This window comes from Anas acuta, chromosome 3 (assembly GCF_963932015.1).
Source record: "Anas acuta chromosome 3, bAnaAcu1.1, whole genome shotgun sequence".
Taxonomy (NCBI): Eukaryota; Metazoa; Chordata; class Aves; order Anseriformes; family Anatidae; genus Anas; species Anas acuta.
The window spans coordinates 36,460,872-36,488,204 of NC_088981.1; the positions used below are offsets into that span (position 1 = coordinate 36,460,872).

Below are 27,333 nucleotides of genomic sequence, written 5' to 3' on the forward strand. Positions count from 1 at the left end.
GTAAGTAAATGCTTTGCTAGATTTAGCTGTGGCAAGTCTGGAGAGAGGGAATGGGCTGATTCATAATAATTTTACAGAGAGCTCTAAGCCATTTGAGAGTAATTCACAAGACTTACCTTTCAAAGAAACAATATCCTAGGACTAATGAAAAAAAGTTTCCTTCATCAGTAAAATTGAGAAGCGGATAGAAAATTCTTTCCTTCCTTTTCCTTCTCCCTTCTCAAACTGCTTAGTGAGTGTTATTTGAATTTCTAAATAAGCTTGCTATGTCCATGCTTGTGTTGTAATTAAAACTTACTTTTAATAAATATTCTACCACTTTTTTTTTTTTTTTTTTTTTTTTTCCAAAAAGGGATATTTGCAGAGAGCAGACCTCTTTAGTAAACATGTCTCACTAGCTCTATACGTAACATGAATGGAATAATTTTAACTTTGTTTTCATTGAAACTTGCAACCTCTCCTAACTCAGCCTACTGTTAATGTAAAACCACTGGAGTTTCAGTTTGGATTAAATAAAATAAATTTTCATCTGAAGAGGGCTGATAAATTTTCCTTTTGTGTGTTGCCCATTATTGTAAGTGCAATTTGACAAGAATATCATTAGAATGTCTTATTGATTGTTATAAGCAATTAATTGATTCGCAAGGTACAACCTTTGACAAAACCTTCATTAAAATGTGGTTAAATTCAGTCTTGGAGATTAAGGTAGCTTTTATGGTTTACAGTGTGACCATTTTCACATTCAGCTCAGAAATTTGCTGTCTGGCTCCTTCTGGAAATGACTATTGAGTGTGGTGGGAATTCACCATGCATTTGAGGCTTTCTTCAAATTTGTCAGTAGTATGAGATGTTGCACAGCTGCAAAGAGGACCCAGATCGTTTAGCTGAAAACAAGCTCCTGCTTTAACCCTCCTGGGTTAAAGCCCCTCTGAGGCTCATTTCACAAAGTCACCACCGCGTGACTGGGATGGTTTTAATTTAGACCTTAACAGCTACAACATGAAAGAGAGCTGGACACGGTAGTCTTTGGTTCTGGTCAGCTTCTGTTGGCAGTGCAGGGCACAGCAAGCACATGCTGTCTCATCACTGCTAGCTGGTTGTCCCCCTTGCTGCTCTTTGGTGGATGAAACAAAATGAGGCTGCAGCAGCTGCAATGTGCTGTCAAAACTGTGACAGTGCTGATCTCACTAGGCGGGGAACAGATATATTTTCTCTTCGTTGTCATCTTTCTTTTTCAGACATCTTTCGAGAGTTCAATGCTATGATCGAGGGCTATTCAACTGGCACTGGGCGTGTGAATGATTTGAATGCATTCCTTAACCAGGCAGTTCCTGGAGCAGAGGCTGAGTATGTAGCTTTTTGTTTTACTTTTGCAGGTGATGGATGCTTCATCTACTTCCCTTTCAACTGTCTCAAATGCTGACACAACTTGCTCTGAACAGCAAGCAAAACCAGTCTAGTTGGAGCTGAAAATTAGCTCAAAACATATTAAATGTATGGGCTTATTTCATACCATAACTTTCAAATGAAGCCAACAGTCCTGGTTATGAAATCTGCAAACAAGAAATTGACAGAAACTATTTGGTGGTGGTGGTGGTTTCTACACTTCCTCTTCAACATCCATTCATTTATCTATTTGTCTATAAATATCTTAGAGCATGGATGTTTTCAGAAAATGAACGTGTAGTGAATTGTTAAAGAGTTAATTGGAGGAAAAACTAGATGAAGTCTCCCATAACTGGCCTCAGGCATCTGGATAGGCAGGCAAGAGTGGTTGAGAGAGAGGAGAAATCAGCCACAGTCTGGACTCCAGAGAAAAAAGAATTGCAGATGGTCATGTGTAGGTTTTGGTGCATTGCAGACCTTGTGCAGTGATAGTTCTGCAAATTTAATAGGAATTGTGATGTCTTGCAGTCATCTCATTTTGGCTTTTTGATTTTAGTCACACCTGGGAGACTGCAGGAGTTAAGCTTTGATATACTGCTTATCCTAGAAGTCCCTGGTTTCTTATTGAAAGCGTCGGTCCTATTTAATTAACGAAACAGATGGCTGCTGGAATTCAGTCATAGCTTGGGCACAGGGTTTGGCAGACTGTGCCTGGGTTTGACAGTGTTAGTTGATATTACCCAGAACTCCATAATTTAATATTTTTGTTTGTTTAAAGAAAAAGTATTCTTCTTAAAGAGGCCTTGGGAGTGACATTCAGAAGCCAAGTGAAGTGTCTGAGTTTGCTGTATCTAAGCAATGATTGTTAGGATTTATCAGGTATTGTTTATCACTCTCCTGCACACCTTGAGTAACTTCTGACTCACACTAGTAATCTCAGTAAATGCTTGTATTTCCTGGCAGAAATGGTCCGCTAGGTCTCCTGACATATGTTACAGCCCCTCATACCTCAGAGAAGGGATTTTGTTTCCTAGTGATGACTGAACGTGTCTGTTTCTGTGTGTTGGTGAAACACTTGCAAGGATTATGGCTCTGCTTGAGCCATTTGTGAGAGTTTACCACCATGTTGCTAGATGCAGCATGTATTACTTGAGGTTTTGCTTGTTATAGGAAAGAATGAGGTAGGTGGTTGTCTTACGTTTTATATCAATTAAATCCTAAAGTAAAGAATTCCTGTAAACGGCTACAGCACTGTCCCTGAACTTTGAGATGCCTGTTTTGGGGCTCTTTTCCATCACATTATGATGGATCTGAGGAGATATATGCATCCTAGTTTAATTATTGAAATGCATTGCAACATAAGGAAACATTTCTCCTGTTTTAGATACTTGGCCCTGGAATGATAATACAGTCCAACACTTATTCTTCATCACCTCAAAATATATCTCTTCCTATAACCCAGAGGACAAAAATAGTCCATGAATGAAAGCTAATGCTGATATTTCAGAATTGCTACCTGGCCTGTCTCACTGCTGGGTGCCAGTCTGGGAACTGTTTTCCAGATATGCTGGGTCTTTTCTGAAAGGACGTGGTTCTGCACCCTTACTAGCTTTTGAAGAACAGGACTTATTAAAGTGAAATCAGTGGCTGCTTTGAAGAGCTATTTACTGAATGTAGCAGTGTAGACAAAACTTTCTTGAGCCCACCCCCATTCATTGCCAAAGTGCTTAAGTACATATTGGAGTTTAGGATGTATCTAAAGCATGTTGTTGAAGCAGAGCCTGGCTTATGTCTCTGATTGCACTTGAAAAAATGAGGCTAAGAACTTAAGACTGAGAGAACAGGTGACAGGAACTGTGAATATCTATTTCCCATTAGCAGACTTTCTGTTGATTAAGATCTAAATTTGGTGGAGGCTGCAGCTCAAGAATAGATGATTACTGCCACTGCTTCATTCAAAATGTTCAATCTTACTGACTGTGTTGGCTCAGGATGCATCAGCACTTCAGTGACTGCACGAGCAATGAAAGGTGTTGCAGACTGCCAGCTCAATAAGGGATGTTTTCCTCTGCAGTAATACTGAAGTCAATGCACTAGCTTAGTATCCATATCCACGGTAAGAAGAGAAGGAATTCTTGACCACCTGTGATTGTTTTTGGGATATAAGTAGGTTATGACTGGGGATAAGGGTAATGGCGAAGTGAACTACATGTGTGGGGTGCCTGTTTCATGAGTAGATGCACGACAGAGCTCATTCCCCATTAAATACTCTTATGTTAGTGTTAGATCAGTATTTGGTTAAAGAAAGGTGGTGAGAAATAACTCCTGTTCCTACAGCAAATACAGCATTGCAAAGGAGAGCTACTCTCTGGTTACTGTACAAAACCAGTATCATGCTTATTAATGTCATATGATGTCTAGAGAAGAGCTACGAAGCTGGTGAAGGGCCTGGAGCACAAGTCCTGTAAGGAGCAGCTGAGGGAACTGGGGTTGTTTGGTCTGGAGAAGAGGAGGCTCAGGGGAGACCTCATTGCTCTCTACAACTACCTGAAAGGAAGGTGTGGGGAGCTGGGGGTCGGCCTCTTCTCACAGGTGATAGGACTAGAGGGAATGGCCTCAAGTTGGCCGGGGGAAGTTCAGGTTGGCAATGAGGAGACATTTCTTCTCAGAAAGAGCAGTCAGGCACTGGGACAGGTTGCCCAGGGAGGTGGTGGCATCACCGTCCCTGGGGGTGTTCAAGGAAAGGTTGGGCGTGGTGCTTAGGGACTTGGTTTAGTGGGTGATAGTGGTGGTAGGGGGGTGGTTGAACCAGATGATCTTGGAGGGTTTTTCTCACCTTGATGATTCTATGCTTCTATATACAGTCAGAGAAATGTTTGTTACAAGAACCTAGTGACTGATGCAGCTCCAGAGCTGCCTGGAAGGCCAAGCTTTCTAACCACTTTCTCTTTTCTATGAATATTTGAGTATCAACATGCCCGGGCAGTCAAACAAGGTTGAAGTGTTTAGCCAAGGTAACCCAGAATTAGTAGCAATTTTATATATACATGCATATGAACATACATATGCAGTTGTATTTATACATATATATATATATATATATATTTATGTTTGTGTATACATTCAAAAGAGAGAGGGTGTTAGCATAGCTGTTGAAAAACAGCAAGGCTGTCATCTTGTCTAAGTGATCTTGGAAGTTGCTTGGATTTTAAATTTGCTTAGAAAGGTAGAGTGTTCTGAGCTGTTTTACACAATTGGAAATTAAGTATGGACTTGGGGTGCCGGCTACAGGAATGGGGGATGAGTACGCAGTGAACTCTGAAACACCTCAGCTTTACAGGGCTGGGTGAGCCACGGTGCGTGCACAAACATTGCTCAAGAGGTCAGTTAAATATTGAGACTTGGGATTCCCTCCTCACTTTAGTACACGAGGAATAGCTTGATAGTAGCCCATTTCTGAACAGGCCATCTGCTAACAAACATGTTGCTGTGTCTGTCATTATAGCTGTTAAGCAGTGTAATAGAAAACTAAACTTATGGTTCCACATTAATTATTGAACTTGAGTAAAATCTGTATTCAAATCCAATTTGATGATGACTCTTCATAAAGATGTGAACATGTAATTTGATTACTGCAAAATGAGGATTACACTGTCTCGTTGTTAACTCTCCTGGTATCTGACATCTCACACATTTAAGGTGTCCAAAGAGCGTTAATATTGTGCTCTCCATAAGGGTGTATCATTCGCTCATTGGTTGCTCTTCTTCACAGGCACTTACCAACTCAAGCAAGAGCTCTCCTGAGACTAATGCAGACTGATTCTGTAAGTTGCCTGGGACTCTGATCTTACAGCACAAGAAGAAACAGGTGTTGCTTCACATGATAGATCCATCTGCACAGATGCCAAGTGCATATCAAAGAAATTTATGCTTACTATTTTCTTCTTTGTTACACAGAGAATTGACTTCAATGCTGACTGGAAAATCATAACCGTGTTTATTGGAGGAAACGATCTGTGCAACTATTGCAAGGACCCTGTGAGTATTAGAACCTGTTAACTAAAATGGTAATGGGACTGTGATCAGTATGTCAAGGGAAATCCACGGATCCTTAGAGCCTTCATAGAGATTATCAAAACAGCAGTACATACAGTTCACAATTGAGGTTGCTGCAGACAGTGCCCTGATTAAAAACCAAACCAACAAACAAACAACAACAAAAAAAAAACACTTACCAGCAACCAAGTAAGATGGTTGTGTTCTCTCTGGCTTACTCCAGGGTAAGAACCACTTTTTGTCTTTTCTGGCCACGAGCAAAAAATGGAAGGGAAGAAAAGCTTCCTTTGCCTGATCTGGTAATTGCTCTACTGCTAGCAAGGCCTCATTAGATATCCAAGAAAGAACTATACTGCTTTGAACTACCATCAGTCCAATCCTACAATGGTTGTCATCACCCCATAATTCGTATTGTAGGAAAGTGCTAGGGACAGGTGAGGTATGTATGAGAGAAGTTGCTGCAGTGCAGCAATTCATTCAGCAGCAAGTCATTTGAATTTTATGCTTCACTGGATTGTGAAGAAGCCTTTAGGGCTGCTGTAAGGAGATCATGGGATTTGAGTGGGCAGGTGATAGGGAGAGGCCACCTTTCTCTGTCAGATCTTACTCTCTTACTTTAAATATGAAAATTTCCTGTGAGTGCTTTCAGTTCTCCTGCAACCACTTGTGCTTGGGAAATGTGCTGCTCCTGCAGTAGCCTTGCTATAGGCATAATTGCTGCTACCACCAAGTATTATAGCTTTATTTACAGCCGTGTCCTTGACTAGCAATGATTTCTCCTGATTTTATGAGAGCTTATCAATTGGCTCTGAGCATGCCTGTGGTTGCCTGATTTATGCTTTTCAGCATGTGATCAGATTAGGTTCCTTCCCGTATCCTTATGTAAAGCACCCAGTGGACTGGTTAAACATACAGCTTAATATAGCTTTATTTTAAATAGGTTTATTTTAAATCCAAAATGTGACTGAGTCTTTCTATATTTTAGATTAATTGATATGCATAACATTCTTGGCCTCTAGAAAGAAGTGAGAACATTCTCCTGACCATGGTGTTGTATGGCAGAAAAGGAAAAGAATTATAGAATCATAGAATCATAGAATATCCTGAGTTGGAAGGGACCCTTAAGGATCATCAAGTCCAACTCTTGACACCGCACAGGTCTACCCAAAAGTTCAGACCATGTGACTAAGCGCACAGTCCAATCTCTTCTTAAATTCAGTCAGGCTCGGTGCAGTGACCACTTCCCTGGGGAGCCTGTTCCAGTGTGCAACCACTCTCTCTGTGAAGAACCCCCTCCTTATGTCAAGCCTAAATTTCCCCTGCCTCAGCTTAACCCCGTTCCCGCGGGTCCTGTCACTGGTATGAATGGAGAAAAGGTCTCCTGCCTCTCGACACCCCCTTACGAGGAAGTTGTAGACTGTGATGAGGTCTAAGAATCACAATTAATGTGATTCTTTATCTTCCCAACTCAAATGTCTTGTGCCCCCATTTAGCAATAATCTCTTCTGTTCTGTTTCTATCAGGATCACTACTCAGCTGTAAATTTCACTAGTAGAATTCAAGAAACTCTTGATATTCTGCATGGACAGGCAAGTACTGTGAAATTGTCCTGGTACTGTAGCTTGAACCGGTGTATAATTGATGGCTGGGTTTCTTCCATTTTGGTACCAAATGTGGTCTGCTGACTTTGATATGAGTAACTGCTTGTGTGTTGTCTAAGAGTAGTGAGATGCTGTGTGAAATGAGAGACAGCAGCATTGAACCATGGTGTTGGAAAAGGATCAACAGCTGAGTTGAAGTTTTGTGGGTTTTGTTGTTTCTTTTTTTTTTTTTTTTTCTCCTCTCAACGAGAGAGAAAGGGAAGGGGTGTTGAATGACTGGACTTTGACTTAAATTAAGTGCACTGTGGGTTGTATAATCAGTTCCTTATAAGGTGAAGTCTGACTTTCCTTTCAGGTTCCAAAAGCTCTAGTGAATCTGGTTGAAGTGATAGACATCCTTCCTCTAAGACAGTTGTTTGTGGATACACAAGTTCCGTGCCCCACTTACCTGGCAGAGTAAGGCTTGTTTGACTTTCTTTTGTATTTGAACTTATTTTTTGTGATGATAAAGCAAGTTCTTTCTCCGTGCTCCTTTCATCATAGAGAAGTGTGTCCATAGCACTGCAGTCCCACGGGCATCGCATCCAGTGCTGATATCATCCTGCCCAATGGAGTTGCCTTATCTTGGCTTTGATCTAAAAGATTCCGAAGTACATTTGTTTTGTTGGCTGCAAATATTTCAGGCAGCTCTGACACTAGTCTGTGACTATTGAGCATAAGTAATGGCAGGCCAGCATTGGTGCACTGGCTTAGAGATGCTCCTTGGCAAAGTTTATGAGTCTGGAGGACTGAGTTGCCTGTTTTAAACAGCAGGTTTTTTGTTTTTTTTTTTTTTTTTTGTTTATTTCTGTTTCAATTTAGCTGAGACATATAAGGACTTCTGATGTTATAGTTAAATAAAATAAGGCACTTTGAGCTACTATTAAGAAGCAGAAGTTTAGGATTCCTGGGATATGGCAACAATTGGTTTAGAATAAGAGTAAAAGCATGTGAGGCTGCTTAGATTAATACTGGAGAGATCAGAACATGACTATTCAGTGATCGCATCAGAGAAGGCAAGGCTTGCATGGGATTTGGGGCTGGGACTGTAAAAGGGCTAGTAGCACTAGGATTTCATCTGGACCTGGGAAGGCTTACCAGGTTTCCAGATTTTAGGGTAGAATTAGGCTTGATAGAAATGAGTGCTCTAAATCATGCTTCTGGTTTTAAAAGGCAGTTACAGATCTCACTGTGACTCTAATGGTACAGGCTAAGGCAGCACATCAGATGATACATAAAATGAGCAAGGTGATGATATTCACTGGCAAGAGAGAGGCTTGGGCTGAGTATAAGAGGTCAGACTAAAGTAACAGATGTAGCCTTTCTACACCAGGATTGAGATGACAAGTTTAGGCTCTATGGAGTAGGGTTGCATTAAAGCTAAATGTACATCTGTAGAACTATACTTTGGTTTGGGCTGCTTGTGTTCCCTCCCAGGGCAGGATAGTATTAAGCTCATGGGCTGGTTAAATTAAGACTTGCGTAATAATTCCTTGGCCTCTTGTTAAGATTGGAGAGGATATGATCTGTAAATCAACTTGACTGAAGACCTTCCTGGCTGAAAGCGTCATGGTTCTGGCCTTTTCATGATGCTGTTAGCATAGATGTGTTTAATCCATAAACCTGCTTACAATAGCTGAGACCGCAAAGTAGGGACACCTCAGAGTAAGGCAACTCTTAACAGGTCATTAATTTTAGTGAAGCTTGGTTCACCTTATCTTGAGTCAATATTTGGGTACATAGGACTCACTGGGCTACTGCTGCCATGGTCTCTTAGCTCTTAAGTTTACAAAATTTGCCAAACATGGCTAGTTTGTAGTAAACTAGGCTCCTGCACCTAAGGTTAATAGTATAGATGGTTGTGCCCCAGCATTTAGAACTTTAAGACAAGGAGATCTTCTGTGCATTTCATTCAGGTTTGAACTGTAAGGTTTCCTGTGGTACATAATGTGCTTGGGTTAAAATTATTTATACAGGGTACCTCAGGATGGGGTTGAAGTCTTCAAGTATTTGGATTTTATGGCATTTTGAGGGAATATGAAGTATTTGCAGAGTGGACAGCTATCTCCAGTTTCAGTGACTTTATTGTAATGAATAATTTACATTCTTTGCTGATCCTCCAAACAGGAACAAGTTCTATATCTTGGGAAGGCAAAACGAATTGTTGATTGGAAAGGTATCAACTCAGAGATAATACAGGCAGTAAATTTCAAAGATCTCTTTTCTAGTTCCAGAGGGAATGGCATGCGTCTCTCTTTGTCAGGCTGCAGGGACTTTAGATGCCTTGCATGGGACAAACTGGCATTCTACAGTGTACCTCACTTTTTTGTGCCTGGGGGTGAAACCAAACAGGTATTAGAGTAGCATCGTTCATTTGAGGCAGAAAATAATCCAAGGAAAATAAGCCAAGGTTTGAAATGGTAAACAGTGCTATGGACAATAAGACACTTTCACAGAAATTCAAGCGTACAGATTTCCTTGTTACTCCCATGTCATGAAGATGTTGGGTGGTAAAGGGCGACTTGCGTTCTAAAATATCTAATCCTCTGTGTTCTTGTTTTCTCCTCTAACCTCTCCCACAGTTATCTGTGTAGTTGTGTTCTCACAGGAGAAGAAAACTCAAAAAACTTAACGATGGTGAGGGAAGCCGTCAGAGCTTACCAGGTATGTTTATTAAGAGAATTTATTACTTTGCCTCCAGTTGAGATGAGCTTTTGATTACCAAGCAACCTGCCTGTTTATAGCAAATCATAGGGCCCTTCAGGGTAAAATATTGCTATGAGCTAAGCAGGAGCTAATTTTGATGTTATCCAGAACACCATGCGATGAAAAACAGAAGTAAATCTCTTCAGAAAAATACAGATGGACAGGTGAGAGTTCAGTCACCAAAATCCTGTCCCTCACAACTGCAGTATTGTGTTGCAGCCTTCTCAGTCCCTTTTACAAGGCTTACCTTTTGCCAGTGTCTCTATTTCAGTTAACAAGCAGAAGCTTCCTAATGATTCTTGGGCTCGCCCTCTAAAAGAAAGAAACAAAAATGCAAACAACAGCAAAACAGTTTTTATGCAGAGATGTTGATGGGTTATTGGTGGCTGGGTTTGGTTTCTTGCAGCTTGGTGTTCAGGGACTGGTGGAGTCTGGCAGATATGACACTCATGAAAATTTCACAGTGATCATTCAGCCCTTCCTCCGAAATCCCACGATTCCTCTTGATCAGGTATGGTCTAAAGAGACTTACATATGCAAAGAACTAAATGTGAGTATCTAACATTTACAGAAAGTATGCAAAATAGTTTCAGCTTGTCATGTGCTTTTCTTACTAGAACTTGTTGATTTTTAGTACAACAGATTAGATTTCTTTGTGTAGATATCTGCTCTTTGTTTTACATATTGTTCTATCAGTATGAATTGCTTTTTTGGACAATGAATCAAAACCTGCATTAAGAGGTTGGTTTGTGTATGTTCTCAAGGATATGTAAATACTTTTCTTTCTCAAAATATAGTGTGATTAATAAAAGACGGAGATATTAAGTTACGGTTCTTAAAGCAACCTAGCTGCATTGCTCACTGAAGACTAGAACATCACCTCTTCTTCATGTCCCATAACTTATGTGTCTGACAGAAAGAGAAGTTTTCATATGATCTAGAGGAAACAACAGCTTTATGTAGTGAGCCCTTTTTCCTGTTATTGGCAATTATATTTCAGTTTCTTGAATAAGTCCCAGCAAGCTGTGAATCTAGGAAGTGATCTGTACCTTCTCTGAAACTGAAACTCCACTTGCTAATTTTCACGTAGATCTGTGCTTCCTACTCTCACCTGGAACTAAATATGCAGATGCAGCAAAATATTGAACAGGGTTTGCCTTAGTATTATCGAACCAATGGCTAGTGATAAGTTTGAAGAGTTTCAAATACTGCTACAGATAAAACTCCTAAATTTAGAAAACTGGTTGAAAACTTCACAGGTGAAAAACAAACAAACAAACCAGGCTTTTTTAAAAATTTTTATTTATTTATTTTTTATGAAGCTGGCTCCTGTGAAAAGCCATCCTTAGGGATTTTGTTGCTAAGGTGAGGAACACAAAAATAAAAATAGGAGAAGCAAAGTGTTTCTGAACTTTTTTTTATAGTCTCACAAGCATTAGCTGAGATTTTAAGGAAGTTCAGGGTGTTGTCTTTTCCTTATCTCACACTAAATTCAGATGTTCCTGAACTGAAAACTCTGCCTCTAAACTTGGCAAAAGATCGGATGTAGATCCAAATGCTGGTAGTCATCCTCATTAGCTTGCTCAAACACACTGAATCAAAAAACTGCTCAAGTTTTGGGGGAGGACTGCTCTGAACAACAACAAAAACTTATTTCAGTTATATGTGATTTAAACTCTTTCTTGTCTCAATATTCACATGAAAGCCAAGGTATTTAAATGTCCAAGCCTTACTTGCTCCAGACGTCCCAGTATCTGTATTAAAGCACAGCTGTGCTTGCAAAGGAGGCCGTACCTGTACTCGGTCAGTTTGGCTGCCTTCTCTCAAGCACTTGGTTTTTGCTCCTTTCAAGCTTGCAGAACTGACACAACTGTGAGAAGATGGATGGCTTCTGTTCCTTCTGGTACAATGTCTATAAGATGCTCATTCACGTGTAAAGGTACAGCAGAGCATAATGGTGCTGAGGCAGCCAGTTCTGGTGTTGTGCCAAGGAGAGGATCCCATTTTTCTCACAGAACACAGAGAGAGACTAGATACCAAACTCAAAATGGTGTTTTTGCTGCTGTTTTGTGGATCTGTCCTTGGAAACACATAAGCATTTCTAGCTAAGCTTTTCTGGTAGCTAGTGGACCTGCTGAAGCACGCTTTGTATCACCAGTTAATGAGGCCTTCCACATTAGAGTGGCAAGAAGAAGTAGAGTGAACTGGCTCTGATCTGGCCTCAGAAATCTGAAGTTGGAGCTCTGTGAGTTCTTCCGCACTTACATGTACTTTATGCTTTCATCTGTAGGACGGTCATCCGGATGTCTCCTACTTTTCACCTGACTGCTTCCATCCAAACCAGAAAGGCCATTCTCAGCTTGCCCGGGCTCTCTGGAATGCTCTGGTAAGGTGACAGGCTCTGCATACAACAGTCTTTAGCTAGACCACAAAGATTATGTAATAAACATTGTAATGAAGTCCCAGATAACTCTGTAACGTGGTGATAGGTGCCCAGTGTTTGTTTCTTCTTTCCTAGTCAGATACCCTCAAATTTCTGCCTACCTACAACCTAGAAGCTCTTGCCTCTTAGATTCAGTGGGGAAGGGAGGGGTGCTGAAGGTGCATGATCAGTCAGTCATGATTTCAGCTGAGCAGCTTGAAATCCATTTCACCCATTGTCATGAAAGTCGGGATATTTACTAAGGATGATGTTTCTATGGGCTGATATGAGAAACCACCAAATAAAGAATCGTGACTACGTATGCCAATTTAAAATGGATTACTTAAAAGTGTTTTAAATCCTTGTATTGTGAGAGTCTCACTAGGAATTAAAGTAGCTTTAATTCAGTTTAGCTTTACTACCTTTGCAAATGAATAAAACTTGGTAACAATGAGTCATAAAGATTGGTTAAGCAAACTCATTGTGCTTAGGATTGTAGTGCAGTAGGAGTATGCATGCAGTCCGATGCAGTATCTTAGATCCCAAATGGTAACTTCTTTATACTTTGGGGTAATGTCTTAGCTAAAATGATTGCCTGCAATCATCAAGCAGTACCTCTAATTAAATTTTGTTTAATCTTCTACATATAAACAGCCTTTTCTTGGAGCTGCCATCGTGCAACTTAGCAATAAAAACTGAGGGACTCTTAGTGTCTTCTCTTTTATGCAAGAGAACAGAGTTTACAACCTCGCCTTCTGGCAAAAGTCCAAGGTACTTCATGTGCCTGCCAAAATCATCCTGGAGTTTAAGCTGATCCAGCATAGCTCTCCACTTCCCATTTTAAACTTCTTTCTAGAGTTGCTGTTTTGTTGCTCAGTTGCCATGTTCCTTCTGAGGAGCAAAGGCATTTCAGCCTTGGGTAAATCAAGGTCTGTAAATGCAGGCAGTTTTAAAAAAAAAAAAAATTAAAAAAAAAAAAAAAAAAAAAAAAAAAACCAGACTGAAAGGCGTGTTTAGATTCTGTTGGATAGAATTGTTATACAAATGCAAGATGAGCTGAGACAGCTACAAACTTTTGCTTATTTATTTATTTTTGTCCCTCCTAGTTACAGCCTGTAGGCCAGAAAGCTGACTCATTTAACTTCATGGTTGACGCTGTCCTCAGCTGCCCGACTCAGGTAAATATCCCCATGTTGTGGAAGATGGGTATCAGGCAGCCCTACGTGCTTGTGCGTCCTGCAGACAGCAGGGGTTCAATATGTCTGGGGCAAGTTTGCTGAAAACTTTCCTCCTCTGCTTACCTCTGAATGAGCAGGTGCCATCAATGTACCTTCTCTGGTATCCCTTGGCCTTTTGTTGTGCAGTGAATGCTGACTGAGAACATGCTGATTTGTGTGTTTTCAGTTTTAGCCTAAACAAACGTGCCTTTCTTCATTAATACAGGCTCCATTAGTAGGGGACAAAACCAACTATGCAGTCTGTACAGCCTCTTTTGAAGGGAAGAGAGCGCCATATAGTAGTCAATTGTTTATTCCCCTCTGCTGACATAGGTCAAGGTTTCTCCAGACCTTACATCAGTGTCTTTTGAAAGAATTAAGCATCCAGTAATATTTAATAATTTGTGGAAAGCTTAAGAGAGGGGAATGTTAATCTGCTAATCAGGATCTGGCATATGTCATTTTTGCCATAAGGTGCTAAACAAAAATCTTGCTTCTGAATTTTAAAGTAAGGAGCGTGGTTGCAAAATATAGATACATCTTTTGCAGCTTAGACAATTACTTTTTTGATGTTTGTTGATGTCACTTGCTCTGGATTGTTCCATGTGTTTTTTGCCTAATCTCTCTCTCTCTCTCTCTCTCTCTCTCCTTTTTTTTTTTTTTTTTTTTAAATTTCTTCTTTCTCCCAGGCTAAACCCTTCCTGGCAACATATAAAAATAGCAACAACGCCAATCCAACTCCAACTGTGGTTCCCACCAGTGAGCCAGCAGAGGTAACTGTTGCATACTTTGCTGCATTTTAGACAAACTATGCAAAATGGTCCCTGTTTGGTGACTGTTCACACATCATCCTGAATTTATAAATGCAATAACCTATTAACAGTTTTCAGACAGAGAAGTATATCTTGCATTGCATTGTTTTCTATGTAAATAAATGTTAAACTCTTCTTTTCCCAGAAGGCAGACAAAATTAATTGTATCAGTTGGTGCAATCGTATTGAAACTTTTCTCTACAGCAAGTCACCCAAGGTGCATCATTAACTCATCCCTAACAGTAGGGGAAGAGAATTTAGGATCCTGAGTACCCAAATGATCTGAGGACTCTTCTTGAGCCACTGTACTTCCATGCACTCAAGTGTGCTCAACCTGCAGAGGGCAGTCACCTTATTGGATTTGCTGCCAGCTGCAGAGGAGGTGACGGGGATTGGTCCTCCAAAGGATTTACTTTCCATGATGACCGAGCAACTACCACAGGGCAGATTAAACAAACTGCAGAAATAAACTTTGTGTAGGACTTGAGGAAATGGGGCAGTAACTTGCTCTTGACAAATGGTTGCAGGCACGCAGATTTTCTGCGAGGGTTGCTCTGTTTTGGTGATACAAGTATGGTTGGGGATGGCAGTCAAAGTGGACTGGGCTAGCTGGACGTACCAGGGGTCCTCATACCTAACTAAATTAAGGAAATCTCTGTAAGTCTTGAGGGTTGCAAAGAGCAACCACTAATATGGTTTCAACGAGCCATAGTTTACAATGTTGAAATAGGATTTTTGTCTGTAAAGATAAAATTATAATTTTAATGGGTAATTCTTGCACTTACTGAATCTCAATGGCAATAGCTTTTGAAATGATAAAGTAAAGAAGCAGTAGAGAGAGTAAAAGAACAGCTTCCTCTCTGATCTAAAAGTACTCTCAGCTATCCTTTCTAACTTCTGGAAGCAGCCTTTAACTAGCTGTTGGATTGTAGAGCCTATTACACCATTGTATAGGAGAACAGTCTTTCCCTCACTGTCATCTCTGCATTGTTGCTTACTGCCAAAGAGCGTGGGCAACACCTTCATCAGATGCTTTTGCTGGTGAATCAAGATGTTTAGTTATATGTGGTTGACATCGTTTCATTATTGGTGGAATAAACATAATAGCTATGATATCTCCTACAAATGTATGGTAAAATCTAATTATTTAGAGGCTGACAATTCTGTTTTCTGAAACATCAGAGGGTTCAAATTCTCTTAAAATGTTATGTTCACTGAAACAAGCAATTTTTGAAAGTTTTCAGGAGAGGAATAGGCAGGTAAACAGAAAGTAGTAAAAATGTAATACATGAATATAATGTAACTTCTGTTTACTTCTGTTTTCTTTGGAATTACATCTGGTATCTCTTCAGACAGTACTTCAGAACTGGAGACGCTATCTCCTAGATCATGGACAAAATCTCCAGGCTGTAGAGGAGGGAAAAAAATATATTCTTCTTATGGAACTGTTGTTATAAGCAGTATTTCTAGATGATATGTTTTGGCTTTGATAAAAAGATGTGTTTTGGCTAGAAAATGTCACCAAAAGTAATTGATGTTTGGACAGCATTCCACAAAGAAGAGGACAGACTGATCTTAGAGGTCTTTTCCCACCTAAAAGATTCTATGATTCTATGACTCTTCAGCTGTATAGGCACCAAAATAAGATCTATTTTTGAATTTGGTTTTGGCCTTTACTGTACAATTAAACGATATATGTATTCCATGTTGTCTTTTAACCATAACGTGACACAATTTGATAAACTGTCATTTCAGAATTGGGGCAGTGACCTGTCTTGTTCAGAACAGACTCCATCCAGTCGTGTCCCAACATCAGGTGAGAGTGAACTCATGAGCTAAAATCCCAAACAGGAAAGATTTCACCTTTTTTTGTTTGTTTGTTTTTGTTTTTTCAAGATCAATAAGATCTTGAAACTGCAAATCCTAGGTAGAAAGCAAACAATAAAAGCTAATATATTTAACTGCAAAGCAGGAAAGTCCATCCTGCCATACGTGACAAGCTTTACAGCACAGCAGGTGTACTCTCTGTGGATAAATACAATTATGTTTATCAAATCCATATATTATATATAGCAACATGGCAGATTAAAATTGCCTAGGTTGGTTAGCGGCTCAGCAGGTGTGATTTACCTGGCGAGCCGTGTCTGATAGGAAGCACAGTAGCAGTGCTGTTCATAACTGGGAGGTTTTATGGGCAGATTGCTAATGGGAAGTATTGATTTATGACCCAAACCTTAGAAACCCTAAACGTATCTAATCCATTTTCACTCTTTTCCTACATATGAAAAGCTGTTTTAAAGTCTGTATTTCCTTGTTGGTTGAGTACATTGTTGCAAGCAAATGGCAAGAAGCTTTGCCTTTTGCCTTGTGGATACAAAGAACTTGAGGCTCATTCTCCCTAAAAGTCTGTAAAAATACCATCCGGTTGGAACTAAAGACTTGGACCTTTATTCTGCTATTTATTCTGATAAATAGTATTTTAAGTCAGTTATCATTAATCATGATTTTTCTCCTACCTCTTTCAGTACATGAGCTACAGCCTGCTGACATCAAAGTCATTGGCGCACTGGGAGATTCCCTGACTGTAAGTACTGCGGTATTGCCACGTTTAGAATGAGAAGAGTAAGTGTTGCTTTCTACCTATACACAGTTGTGTCAGGCAGAAAGAAAATTGCTTTGGCTTGGCAAAGCAAAGCTCATCTACCTGTGCCCCTTTGAGAACAAATAGCCTGAAGGGATCTGAGTGACACTGGCAATTGTGTAATCCAGTAATGAATAATTCAGGCCAGGACAGAAATGGGATCATATTCTCCATTGCACAGAATCTATTCAAGTGTTTTTGAAAAGGAAGAGGTCTCCCTTATAGTAACAGTATTTTCTGACATAAGAACAAGTAAGGGGCATTTTTCATGCAGTAAGAGGTCTTGCTGTAAATTCCTATGGAAATAACTGATAGCTGACCAAAGTGCTTCTCTCTTGGGATAGTTCATCTCAGTATATCAGAATTTTGCTTTCAGCTGTTGCTTCCTGGATTAGGTGCCTTTCAGTTTTAACTATGATGTATGTCATGTATTGAGAAATGCATGGGGGGAAAAAAAAAATCATAGAAAATAAAGGCCCCAGAAAAAAGAATAACAGGAAATACTGCAGATCTGCACTTAAGTTTTTTGAGGAAAAAGTTCCAAAATTACACAGCACTACAGAATTGTTCTGGCATGGGATGAAGGCAGATATTGGTGTCAACATGAACTCTAACTCCTGAGCTAAACCTGTGCTCATTCTAGCAGCTTCAGCTCCTGTAGAGTTCAGAAGGAGTTGAATGGACTAAAGCCTTCAAATGGTCAGGCTTATCAACTGGCAGGTGTGCATGTCTTCACCTCCTCATTAACTCTGAAAACTGATTTTGGTGTTCCTGATGTAATCCTGGCTTCCTGCTTACTGAGCTTTGAGCTTTTCTTAGAAGACCTCAGTAATGATCCTGCAACCTTCCCTCCTATCCATGGCTACAACACTTAAAATTAATTGCTTGGTTTCCTCCCCCTAGCGCACACATCTCTTCTTTAAATTTTCATTCTTCAGTACGTGAAATTTCTCAGACATCCCTAACAATAAGGGCCAGACTGATGCTTGAGGACTTTGTCTCAACAGCTGAGCAAGGCAATTTTCATACTGCCATTATTCATGCAATTCTTACTGGATGCCATTGCTACAGGAAAGTGTGACATTTTTTACGGGAAGTAGTACTGGCTGGGGCTGGGGGGGAAGGACACAAATATGGTATTTATCACACAAGCTTACACATCCACACATTTGCACACACACAAAAAGTCTATTATAGCCAGCAGCAACACATACTTTGTACTTCATAACCATCCCTGGTGCAGAGGGACTGCAGCAAAGATCTGTCTTGGTCCACTAAGGCACTGATTTCTTCCTCCTGGTGTTTCCCAGAGGAGCTCTGAATGCAGTCAGTATTCAGGGCTGTATTGATACCATGAAGCTGTGGTTTAACCAAGAAAGCAGCTGAGCACAGCACAGCTGCTTCTCCCCTCCTCTCTCCCCCCACCTTATGGGATGGGGGAGAGAATTGAAAAAGGTTAAAGTGTAAGAACTTGTCTGCTGAAATAAGAACAGTTTAATCAGAAAAGAAGGGGGGGAGAATAAATAGAACCCAAGCAAGTGATGCACAAATCAATTGCTCACCACCAGCCAACTGATGCCCAGCCAGTTCCTGAGCAACAGCAACTCCCCACATATTTCTTGTTCAGCATAACATAACATGGTATGGGGCATCACTTTGGCTAGTTTGGGTCAGCTGTCCTGGTTACATCCCCTCCCAGCTTCCTGCACACACCTAGCAGAAAAGGCGATTCAGTGCAATCAATGCTATTTTCACCCTAAAACACAGCACCATACTATGAAGAGAATTAACTCTATCCCAGCTGAAAATAGGACATGTCTTTTTGAGGAGTACAAACTGAAATTAAACCGTTAATAAACTATAAAACTGCAGGTGCTGACCTTGGTAGAAGGTGGTTTTTTTTTGTTTGGTTGTCTTTTTTTTAGTTAAATAAGCTTCTTTTCCCAGTCCTGTGAGCACTCAAATCCATCACCAATTTCTTTGTTATGGTGGCTTTTCTTTATACAAAATAATAATAATAGTAAAGCTCACCCTGCAAGAAGACTGTTCTCAGCCTAAATGCAGTTGGAGATTAATGAAACGTTGAGCAATTTTGTCATGTCACTGGCTGGAAATGCATCTGTCCAACTTCCCAGCACCATTGCACAGTGAAAGCAATAGATATGCCAACGCGCTTATCTGTGTTGGCAAAAAAAGAGCCTGCCTACACCTCACTAAGTCTGTGTGTTAGACTAGCAGACTGGGTCCCAGAAGAGTAAAGTGGGTTTTGCACCAAAGATTTGTTTTCTTGGCAGATTAAAAGCCAGCTCCTCTACTGATTTATTTACAGCTAAACTGGCAGGGAATTTTTCATCAGTGTTTTTCCCTGGATTATTAAGTCTCTCAAAATCGGCTTTCTTCAGGAAATGCCAGAATGAAGCATTTTCCATTAGAAAAATCCAAACAAATAGAAAGCTGTAGATGTTAATCTGGATCCCCTAGGGTTGCTGAAACTAATATTAGAGTTGTAGTTCCAAGGCCATATGTCTTTGGCCTTACAGCCTGATGCCCTCTGGCTGGGCTATATCTCTGATGCTCCAAGGTCTATTGACTAGATGAAATGCTTTTGAATATGAGGAGAAGGCCATGAATTTGAAGTGTAGGAGATGCAGGGCTGACTGGGGGCAGCGTAGGCTGGTTAATGAGAACATGGAACACTTATGCTATAACAGAGATATTGAAGAAAAAAATGTCTGTATGCAGAATAATGTTACCTTCAGCGCTTTCATATCACATTGTCTGTCCTACCTAAGCTTGTAACACCTTTTTCTTCTGGTATTGTATAAATGATTCTTTCCATCGTTTCCAGACTGCTGTAGGAGGCCACTCAACCGACCTACAAACAGACTTGAGGGGACTTTCCTGGAGGTAAAAACTCTTGATTTCCTCTCTGGCATTTTTGTCCACAGACACAGTTAAAAGTGCAGGTCACCTGGTTGAGTAGTTACATACCGAAAAAAAATGGAAATGAAATGTCCCACACAAAGGGGTGTGCTGACACAGCTGTAGTAGCTAAATTCTACTTCTATCATAGCAATTTCTCCCTGCTGAGAGTAAACATAGGGGTAGGGTAGGATGCAGAGAGTGATTATGCTGGCTAAGGACTTGAGGGAATCAGAACTGGAAGAGAAAGGGAGTGATTTTTGTGTTGTTAGTTTTGTGTGCGTTTGCTTGTCTTATTATTTTTTTTAACCAGACCTGACTGCTACCAGCAGGCTCCTGTGCCCCCGTCTGGCAGTACTAGATTATTAATATGAGTAAATTATCTCAACCTCCTACTAGTCCCTCCGGAATTTATTCAAAATATTGCTGCTGTTGTTGTGATTATCTAATATGGTGTCTAACACTAGAGAATCTAAGTGAGTGTGAATTGGCACAAACACGGTGAGAACACGGCATGCACGTTCAGTGAAGATACCCCAAATATATTTGTGGTTACAAAGCGGGCAATGACATCATATATTAGAGTGGATATGAGCCTCCATGTCCACAGTAGAGTGGAAGGAAACTGCCTATTTCATGTAGGCAAAAGTATGTATGGTAGATAAGCAAGCGTATGTTTATTCATCTTTCTTTTCTGCACCCTACCCCCACCCTAAATGTACATGCAAGCATAGACATGTCAGAGGGTCTGACAGAGGTGGTGTAAGAAAGTATTGGCTTGTTACAAAGATGTTATTTGAATGGTAGATGCAGAGGCTTTTTTTCATAATCAACACTGCAGAATCCTAAATAGGTGGCTAATGAGCATTTAATGCAGTCTCTCTTCTATGCATAACTGCACACAAATGTAATTTCAGCAAGGTCACGTGGAGCAACGTTGGTGAGGAAAAATGCCTTTCTCTGATGGGCATCCCAGCATGTCCATATGAAAAATTATTTCTCGGCTATGCTCCATTCCTAGTTTGGCATAGTTTCTACCTTAGCTGAAACCCTGGTTGATTTAATCTGAAATCTCCTTTCAGTACTTCCCCTGAATTCCTACTTGTCCTCTGGTTTATATTCATAGTCCTGTTTGAGGTTAGTCTTTTTACCTTCCTGGGCTGCTACAGCAACATATGGTGACAGCAAGACAGATGGTTGCCGAACTAATCCTACTTTGTGATTCTGTTCTTTCCCTTTGTAGCATCGGAGGTGATGGGACCCTCGAGACCCAAACTACTTTACCTAGTGAGTATCTTGGAAAACCGATGTGAGTGAAAAGCAAGGCAAGTAATTACTCTGAAAGTAGTCCAAGTAGATGCTAGGAAACATCTGGAAATGATCACACTTTCCTCCCAAACAGCGGGGGGTGCCCATCTGTTGTGGATACGAGCAGTTCACGAGAGTCACAGCTGAAACCCAGACTGACCTTCCTAGCTGTAAAGCTGATTCAGCCCCTCCGCATCACAGGATCTGCATGTGACAGTTGCATCCTTTTGATACAAATGATGAGGAGTAAATGTGCTGAAGGTGGCAGAAGTTCCTGGCCGATCTGTTCCTTCTTTATTTCATTTTGTGCTTTCCAATGACTGACTGTAATGGCTGTGGGCAAATGAAGAGTTATGAAACAATTAGCGATCCACTTAGAAAAGATTGTTGATAAGGTTGTGGTTTCCTGGTGACTTCTCCCAGAGATTTTGAATTGGTAGATCACATTGAAAAAAATCTAAAAATACTATAAATTTCTTGTCGTAGCATTGTGCGTAACTGATTCCTGTAGTTGCCATAGAAACCACTAAGTGGTCAGTGTGACTATAAATTAGAGGGGAATTGGTTCACAGTGGTTCTTCTATTTATACACGCTCCGTGCTGTGGAGCAGTTTGAAAATACCTGACACTGTTGGTAATGAGATCTGATATGTAACATGACGAACATCATGTGTAAGGAAAAATAGAAAATACATTTCATTATGTATACAGCACTGTGAGACTGCAAAGAGGTTTCAGACAGCACTACAGACACAATAACAACAATAGTTTTCAGGCATCACGCTTCACTGCTGAGGGTTTCACTGAAGCCTGTAAACATGAATATAATTCACTTCTCTGCTATAAATATTATCTTAATGAGAAGCTGGAGGACCAGGAGGTAGAGGGCTGTATTTGGAGCATCTGCTGCTGTTACATGAAGGGAAGGAACCATGATTGCTCCGGCACTCATACTCAAGAACGGTGAATTCCCTGGGAGCTGTGTGATTTAAGGGTTGCCAGGCCCTGGCTCCTCAAGGCCACAGGGAGAAATAATTTTGTACTGAAGTCTCCGAGGCAGGTGTGTCTATAGCAACAATGCTGGTTGTACTGTGGATGGTTGAACGTTACGTCTTCTCTTTTTAAGATATCTTGAAAAAATTCAGTCCAAACATCTTTGGCTTTTCCACTGGTAGCAGTAAGGAAACAGCTGGATTCAACGTTGCACAGAGAGGTGCCACTGCACGGTAAGTGCAGCTGCGGCCAGGAAAGGGTAAAGCGGGTAGCAGAGAAATGATGGACTGGCAGATTAGCTTTGAACTGTATCTTAAGGTTGAGTTAATGCTGATGATGCTTACTTGTGCTGTGCGTGTTTCTGTGGTTTGATTACTGATTATATACTTTTAAATTCAGTATTTGGGGATTTAATTTGTAAGTTTTATAAGTTAGAGACAAACACCCTTTCTTCATTCGATCTCTGTGCAGAATTTCTGAGTCAGTGCCTTAGTTATGCTTCCTATTCTATTGGTACCTTTTTCTGCCCAGCCTTTGGTATGCAGCTCCCTGCTTCATTTTCAGGCTGTGTTTGTAATGAGAAAAAGTTCATGACCATGTCTCAGTTATTCCCTGATTTCTGGGAAACGTGCCCCAAACTAACAAACAGAGGCCCACTGCTACCCTAACGGCATTAAAAACTATCCTTGGTTTTAATTCAAAGAGAGTGAGCAGCTGGGAATTGATTCCTCTTCCTTTTTGAAGGAAAACTCTACTAGTCTGTTACGAACTCAAATATATAAAAGTTTGTATTGCACATGTTTTGCCTGCTCTATGGATACTCACAGAATGTTTCCAAGACTGCCTGTGACACCTCTAACAGTCATTAAATTTACTGCAAGGGAGTTTCAGGGTAGCTAGCAAAGCCTATGCAGCTACTAAATGCCTCATGGGTGCCCTGAGCAAAGGCTCAGCACAGTCATTATGGCTCTGGGAGTGCAAATAATGTAGCCACATTTATGTAGCTGCTGGAAATAGGCAGGGCTCAAGCACAGTTGCATCCCAGTATGTCAGGAGCTCAAGTCTCCAGCTGGTGTCTCGGCATGGTTTGTGCTTTGCTCTGTGGGTGTTGCACCCTGCCTACAGCTGAGCTGGGAATCTCCAGCCCAGTGATTCCACAGTGTAAGCAATATCCTCCAGCATTGTGACAGGCTGTAGGAATTGAAGGCCAGGTCAGGAAAGCTGGTTAGGTGCCCAGCTTCTGTGTAAGCACCAGACTCCCCCCCACACACAACTAGAAAAGGAGTTATGCAGCTAAATGTCTCTGTACATGCGGGCATTCATGTTTTTCTCCAAACAAAATGCATTTAAGCAAGCTCTGAGATGTGTAGAATCCATCCCAGTTGCCCATCACTTGGCAGCCATCCTCACTGAAGCCCTTTTGGATCAGATTATTTGTGCTGCTGCTGCTGCTCATGGTCCTTCTACTTGCTCTTCCCTCTGAAGCATCACTTTCTCTGCACTGATTCCTGCTGCTTCTAAAGGTCCCTGAAGTGAGGAGTGGGAGAGCAAAACGATGATGTGCTTTCAGAGCATGCACCAAAACCGCTTCTGTCCTCTCTCTCCAGCAATATGTCAGCCCAAGCACGTGAGCTGGTGGAGCTAATGAGAAGCAGCTCGGTAAGTGGACTGTTCCTTACAAACATCATGGTTGGATATTTGGGCTGCCCCTCAGCGCTTGCGTGGTCTCTGGGAGATGACTAATTGATGGGACATTCGAGCAGTGATGAGTGCTTTACGGATGAAAGAAAAATCAGTGTCCTTGTCTCTGGTGTGCCAGGGACTAGTCATTACTATTAGGAGATGAAGATTTACCCATGCAAAGCCACACAGGTAGTGTGCAGACACACAGGGCAGAGACGAATCCTCAGGATGGGCTGAATCCCTGCCATGTCACAAGGTTTTTGGGGAACTGACCAGGGTGGGGACCAACCTTCTGTTGCTGCTCTGCTGAGGGCTGCAAGGGGCACCCACCAAAAAGGCAGAGTGCCAGGTGCTGTGGTTTGAGGTTTAGGAGGGAAATATGGGAGAAAGCTGAAGCTATCCTGCTCCAAGCGTGGGCTGAATTTGTCTGAGTGTCTGACTGGGTGTGATTTGTTGCTCCAAAGTATTCCCTGTAAGGGAATTGGAGTGCCTGGTGCTCCTTGGCTCAGGCTGAATGGGAAAGGAAGGTACTGCATAAGCAGGATTTGTTAAAGCATGTGTCTCTGTGTGCCAGCACTGCTGATGGATGCTGCATGCTAGCCCCACTGTCAGTTACCAATTGTTTGGCAGAGTGAAGGGAGCTGGCATGGCTCTTCAGTAAAATAGTACATGGCTCTGGGTCTTTGTTGTATTCACTGCTTTTTGCACAGCTTTAAAAGGAAGGGGGGGGAAAGTCCGTGCCACACTTTTCCTCTTCATGAAAAGCTTTCTGAGCAAAGTGTTAGTGAAGGAGGAAAATTCGGAGCTATGGGTGATTCCCAGGCCCTTCCTCTATTTGTGGGATCCTTTTGCAGATGTTTGTTATGTAAATGCACCGCTCTAAAAATAGTTGCCTTTGATTCCTTTCTTTGTACTGAAAGCTACAAAATGTTTTGATGAGATCCAGCTCTCAGCAGCGCCTATTGTTAGCTTGTGGTGACGTGGATGCTGCAGCTGCCCTTATATGAGCTCAGTGAAGTCACCGGCCTCCTGGACTCTTCTATTTTAATCTGCTCTGTTCCCTGGGGCACTCCTTTCCCCTCCTGGCTATAGGGGCAACGTTTGTCCAGCTGGCAGGGATCCCCAGCGGCTCCAGTTGCCCAGCTCCCGTAGGTCACTCCAGCATCCCCTCCCAGCACTCTTCGTCCCCACGCTGCCCACAGCGCTTGGCCACGGCTGGCAAATGTCCCCTGCCTGTCCCTGACCCGAGGCTGGGATCTATTTCAGCACGCTTGCTGCCACAGACGCACGTCCTGTGCTCAGCCACCCTGACAGTCCTTGTCTGCCGGAGGGGATACCCTTACAGAAGCCAAGGTGACTTGCAGCTAGGCTAGCAAATAACTCGCACGTAGCCCCAGACAGCCGCTTTGCTGCTGCTGCCTTAACTCAGCGTGCCTCTTTTCTGCTGGGCTGTCTGTACCCTCTGTATTTGCATCTGTAAATGTTACCTCTACATGCCTAAGCGATGGAAACTGAAATCTGTTTATTTTATGTGCCGCTAGGAAATTAACTTCAAGGAGGACTGGAAGCTGATCACTATCCTCATTGGAGGCAATGACCTGTGTCAATACTGCTTTGATAAGGTTTGTATCTCTGAGGCAGGCGTGCTTGTTTGGGCGCTTGGCAGGTGACCAGCCCTGGAAATTTAACCTTTCTCTCCCTCCGTGAGCCAAAGCTCCTCTTGGTTTAAAAAGCACTTAGGACTACTGCTCCTTTCATCTGTATTGTATCAGCAAGAAGTGCACAGCTTTTAATTTTGGGGCACCGTAGCTCCAGAGTAATGCATTATTTAAGAACCATCAATCTTCCCCATATTGAACAAAGATATAAACTGAAGAGCTCTTCCAGCTCAGCTGGACAAAGTAATCAAGACAGTGTGGTGTCTTTGGTGTGTTGTTATGGGGACACAAGTGAAGCTTTATTCTGGGAAGTGCCTCCATGTAGTTATTACTGGGGATGCCCGTTTCTCACTTCAGAATGACACCCAATGAAATACCATCAGTTTATGGTGAAAAAGACGTCTTACCTCGCTGCCAGCAGCCATCCCCTCTGAGAAGGTTCCCATAACACAGGCTATGAGAGCCTGGGCCCCAGTTCATCGAGATAACTGGGGATTGTTCTCTCAGTTATGGTCAGTTTCCTTTAGAGACTGCTGCAGGCATTCTTTGGCCCCCATGGCTGCACCTCTATAACTACACTCACAAAGTTGTTTTGCCAATGGGTTTTGTGAGGTCTGGCTGCCTCCATATCAGTTTCCCCAGACTGGAAGTTTAAAAAAAAAACAAAGCAGCAACAACAAAAAAGCAAACCCAACAAACCGAGAAATATATTGCTCTGTTTGTAATGTGGTCCCATAAAAGACAACATGAAATCTGAAGATGTTGTTTATGGAGCGATTAATCAGGGAAAGACTCTGCCCACAACTATTCTATACCTCTGGATTTTCTGCAGAGATTAAGTGAATACGTTAGTGCCATGGAAATACAAGCACTATCAACCTCTGTGCACGTGGCCATAAACCTCTTGATCCAAAAATATATCTGCCATCAGAAGCAGAAAGGAGCACTGAGTTGGTATATCTTCCCACGGGACACCTCGCTACTAGACAGTCTGTGGACTCAGCTGTTCAGATAAAACAGTTAAACTTCTTAGTTACTAAATGAAAACTGATCCAATTTTATTTTTATTTTTTTAATCACACAGGAAACCTATTCAGTGCAAAACTATGTAAAGCACCTCCAAGACGCTCTGGATGTTTTCTACGATGAGGTAAACTTTTAAGATACCCTAGCAAGCTATGTTCCTGGCAAGCACCCTGGTGTTTTTCCTCAGCTCTGATAGACTTGCAGTGATTATGTTTCATACGAGGTTATCTTCCAAATAGCTGGAGCCATAATGCAGCATTGAGGAGCAACCTAACAACTTGTGTTAGACAATACCCTGGGACAGTGGGCTGCAGTTTTAGGAAAAATGTGTTGCATGGTGTTTTTGCCATGGACTGAACATATCCCAGCCTTACTGCTGGTTCTGCTGGCTAAACCAACTGTGCAAAGTCTCATTTACCCTAGAGAAAATGGAAATGCCCCAGGGAGTGAAGCAGCATTTCAGCTAGCTTGTGCTAGCTGCCAGGGATTTTTTGGCTGACATCCACTATACGTCTCCTTCCCCCTCCCTTTATACATTACCCTTGCGCATGCCATTGGTTGCAGCCAGTGGAGTTTGCACTGACTCACTGACCTGCGGATGGCACTTGGTTCTCGCTTTGTAGTGGTATCATGTTCTCTGACTCGGTATGTCTGTTTATTATAATCCCTGCAGCTTCCAAGAGTCTTTGTCAACATGGTGGAGATACTGGAGATTTCTGGACTGCGTCAGATCGCAGCAAGCTCTTCAGAGTGCGCTCTGACAGCAATGTAAGTGAGCAGAACAGGTCTTCACCTTTAAAGTGCTTGGATTTTTTTTTTTTTTTGGTGTGTTTTTCTTTTCTGATCAGTCCAAACTGCCACTA

At 41.6% G+C, this 27,333-nt stretch overlaps 1 protein-coding gene across 3 annotated transcripts in view; it reads left to right on the forward strand.

Moving 5' to 3' along the window:
- The window catches only part of PLB1 (phospholipase B1), an 85,731-nt gene that overhangs the window by 49,930 nt on the left and 8,468 nt on the right, over positions 1–27,333 (forward strand). For all 3 annotated transcript variants that reach the window (XM_068676633.1, XM_068676634.1, XM_068676635.1), the window contains 19 exons: positions 1,239–1,347; positions 5,159–5,210; positions 5,344–5,424; positions 6,966–7,031; positions 7,399–7,499; positions 9,665–9,746; positions 10,195–10,299; positions 12,079–12,174; positions 13,317–13,388; positions 14,117–14,200; positions 15,995–16,055; positions 16,765–16,823; positions 19,729–19,787; positions 21,046–21,089; positions 22,237–22,336; positions 23,711–23,762; positions 25,328–25,408; positions 26,529–26,594; positions 27,144–27,238. In XM_068676633.1, coding sequence (XP_068532734.1) covers positions 1,239–1,347; positions 5,159–5,210; positions 5,344–5,424; positions 6,966–7,031; positions 7,399–7,499; positions 9,665–9,746; positions 10,195–10,299; positions 12,079–12,174; positions 13,317–13,388; positions 14,117–14,200; positions 15,995–16,055; positions 16,765–16,823; positions 19,729–19,787; positions 21,046–21,089; positions 22,237–22,336; positions 23,711–23,762; positions 25,328–25,408; positions 26,529–26,594; positions 27,144–27,238 — 1,465 coding nt within the window. The remainder of the gene's footprint in view (positions 1–1,238; positions 1,348–5,158; positions 5,211–5,343; positions 5,425–6,965; positions 7,032–7,398; positions 7,500–9,664; positions 9,747–10,194; positions 10,300–12,078; positions 12,175–13,316; positions 13,389–14,116; positions 14,201–15,994; positions 16,056–16,764; positions 16,824–19,728; positions 19,788–21,045; positions 21,090–22,236; positions 22,337–23,710; positions 23,763–25,327; positions 25,409–26,528; positions 26,595–27,143; positions 27,239–27,333) is intronic.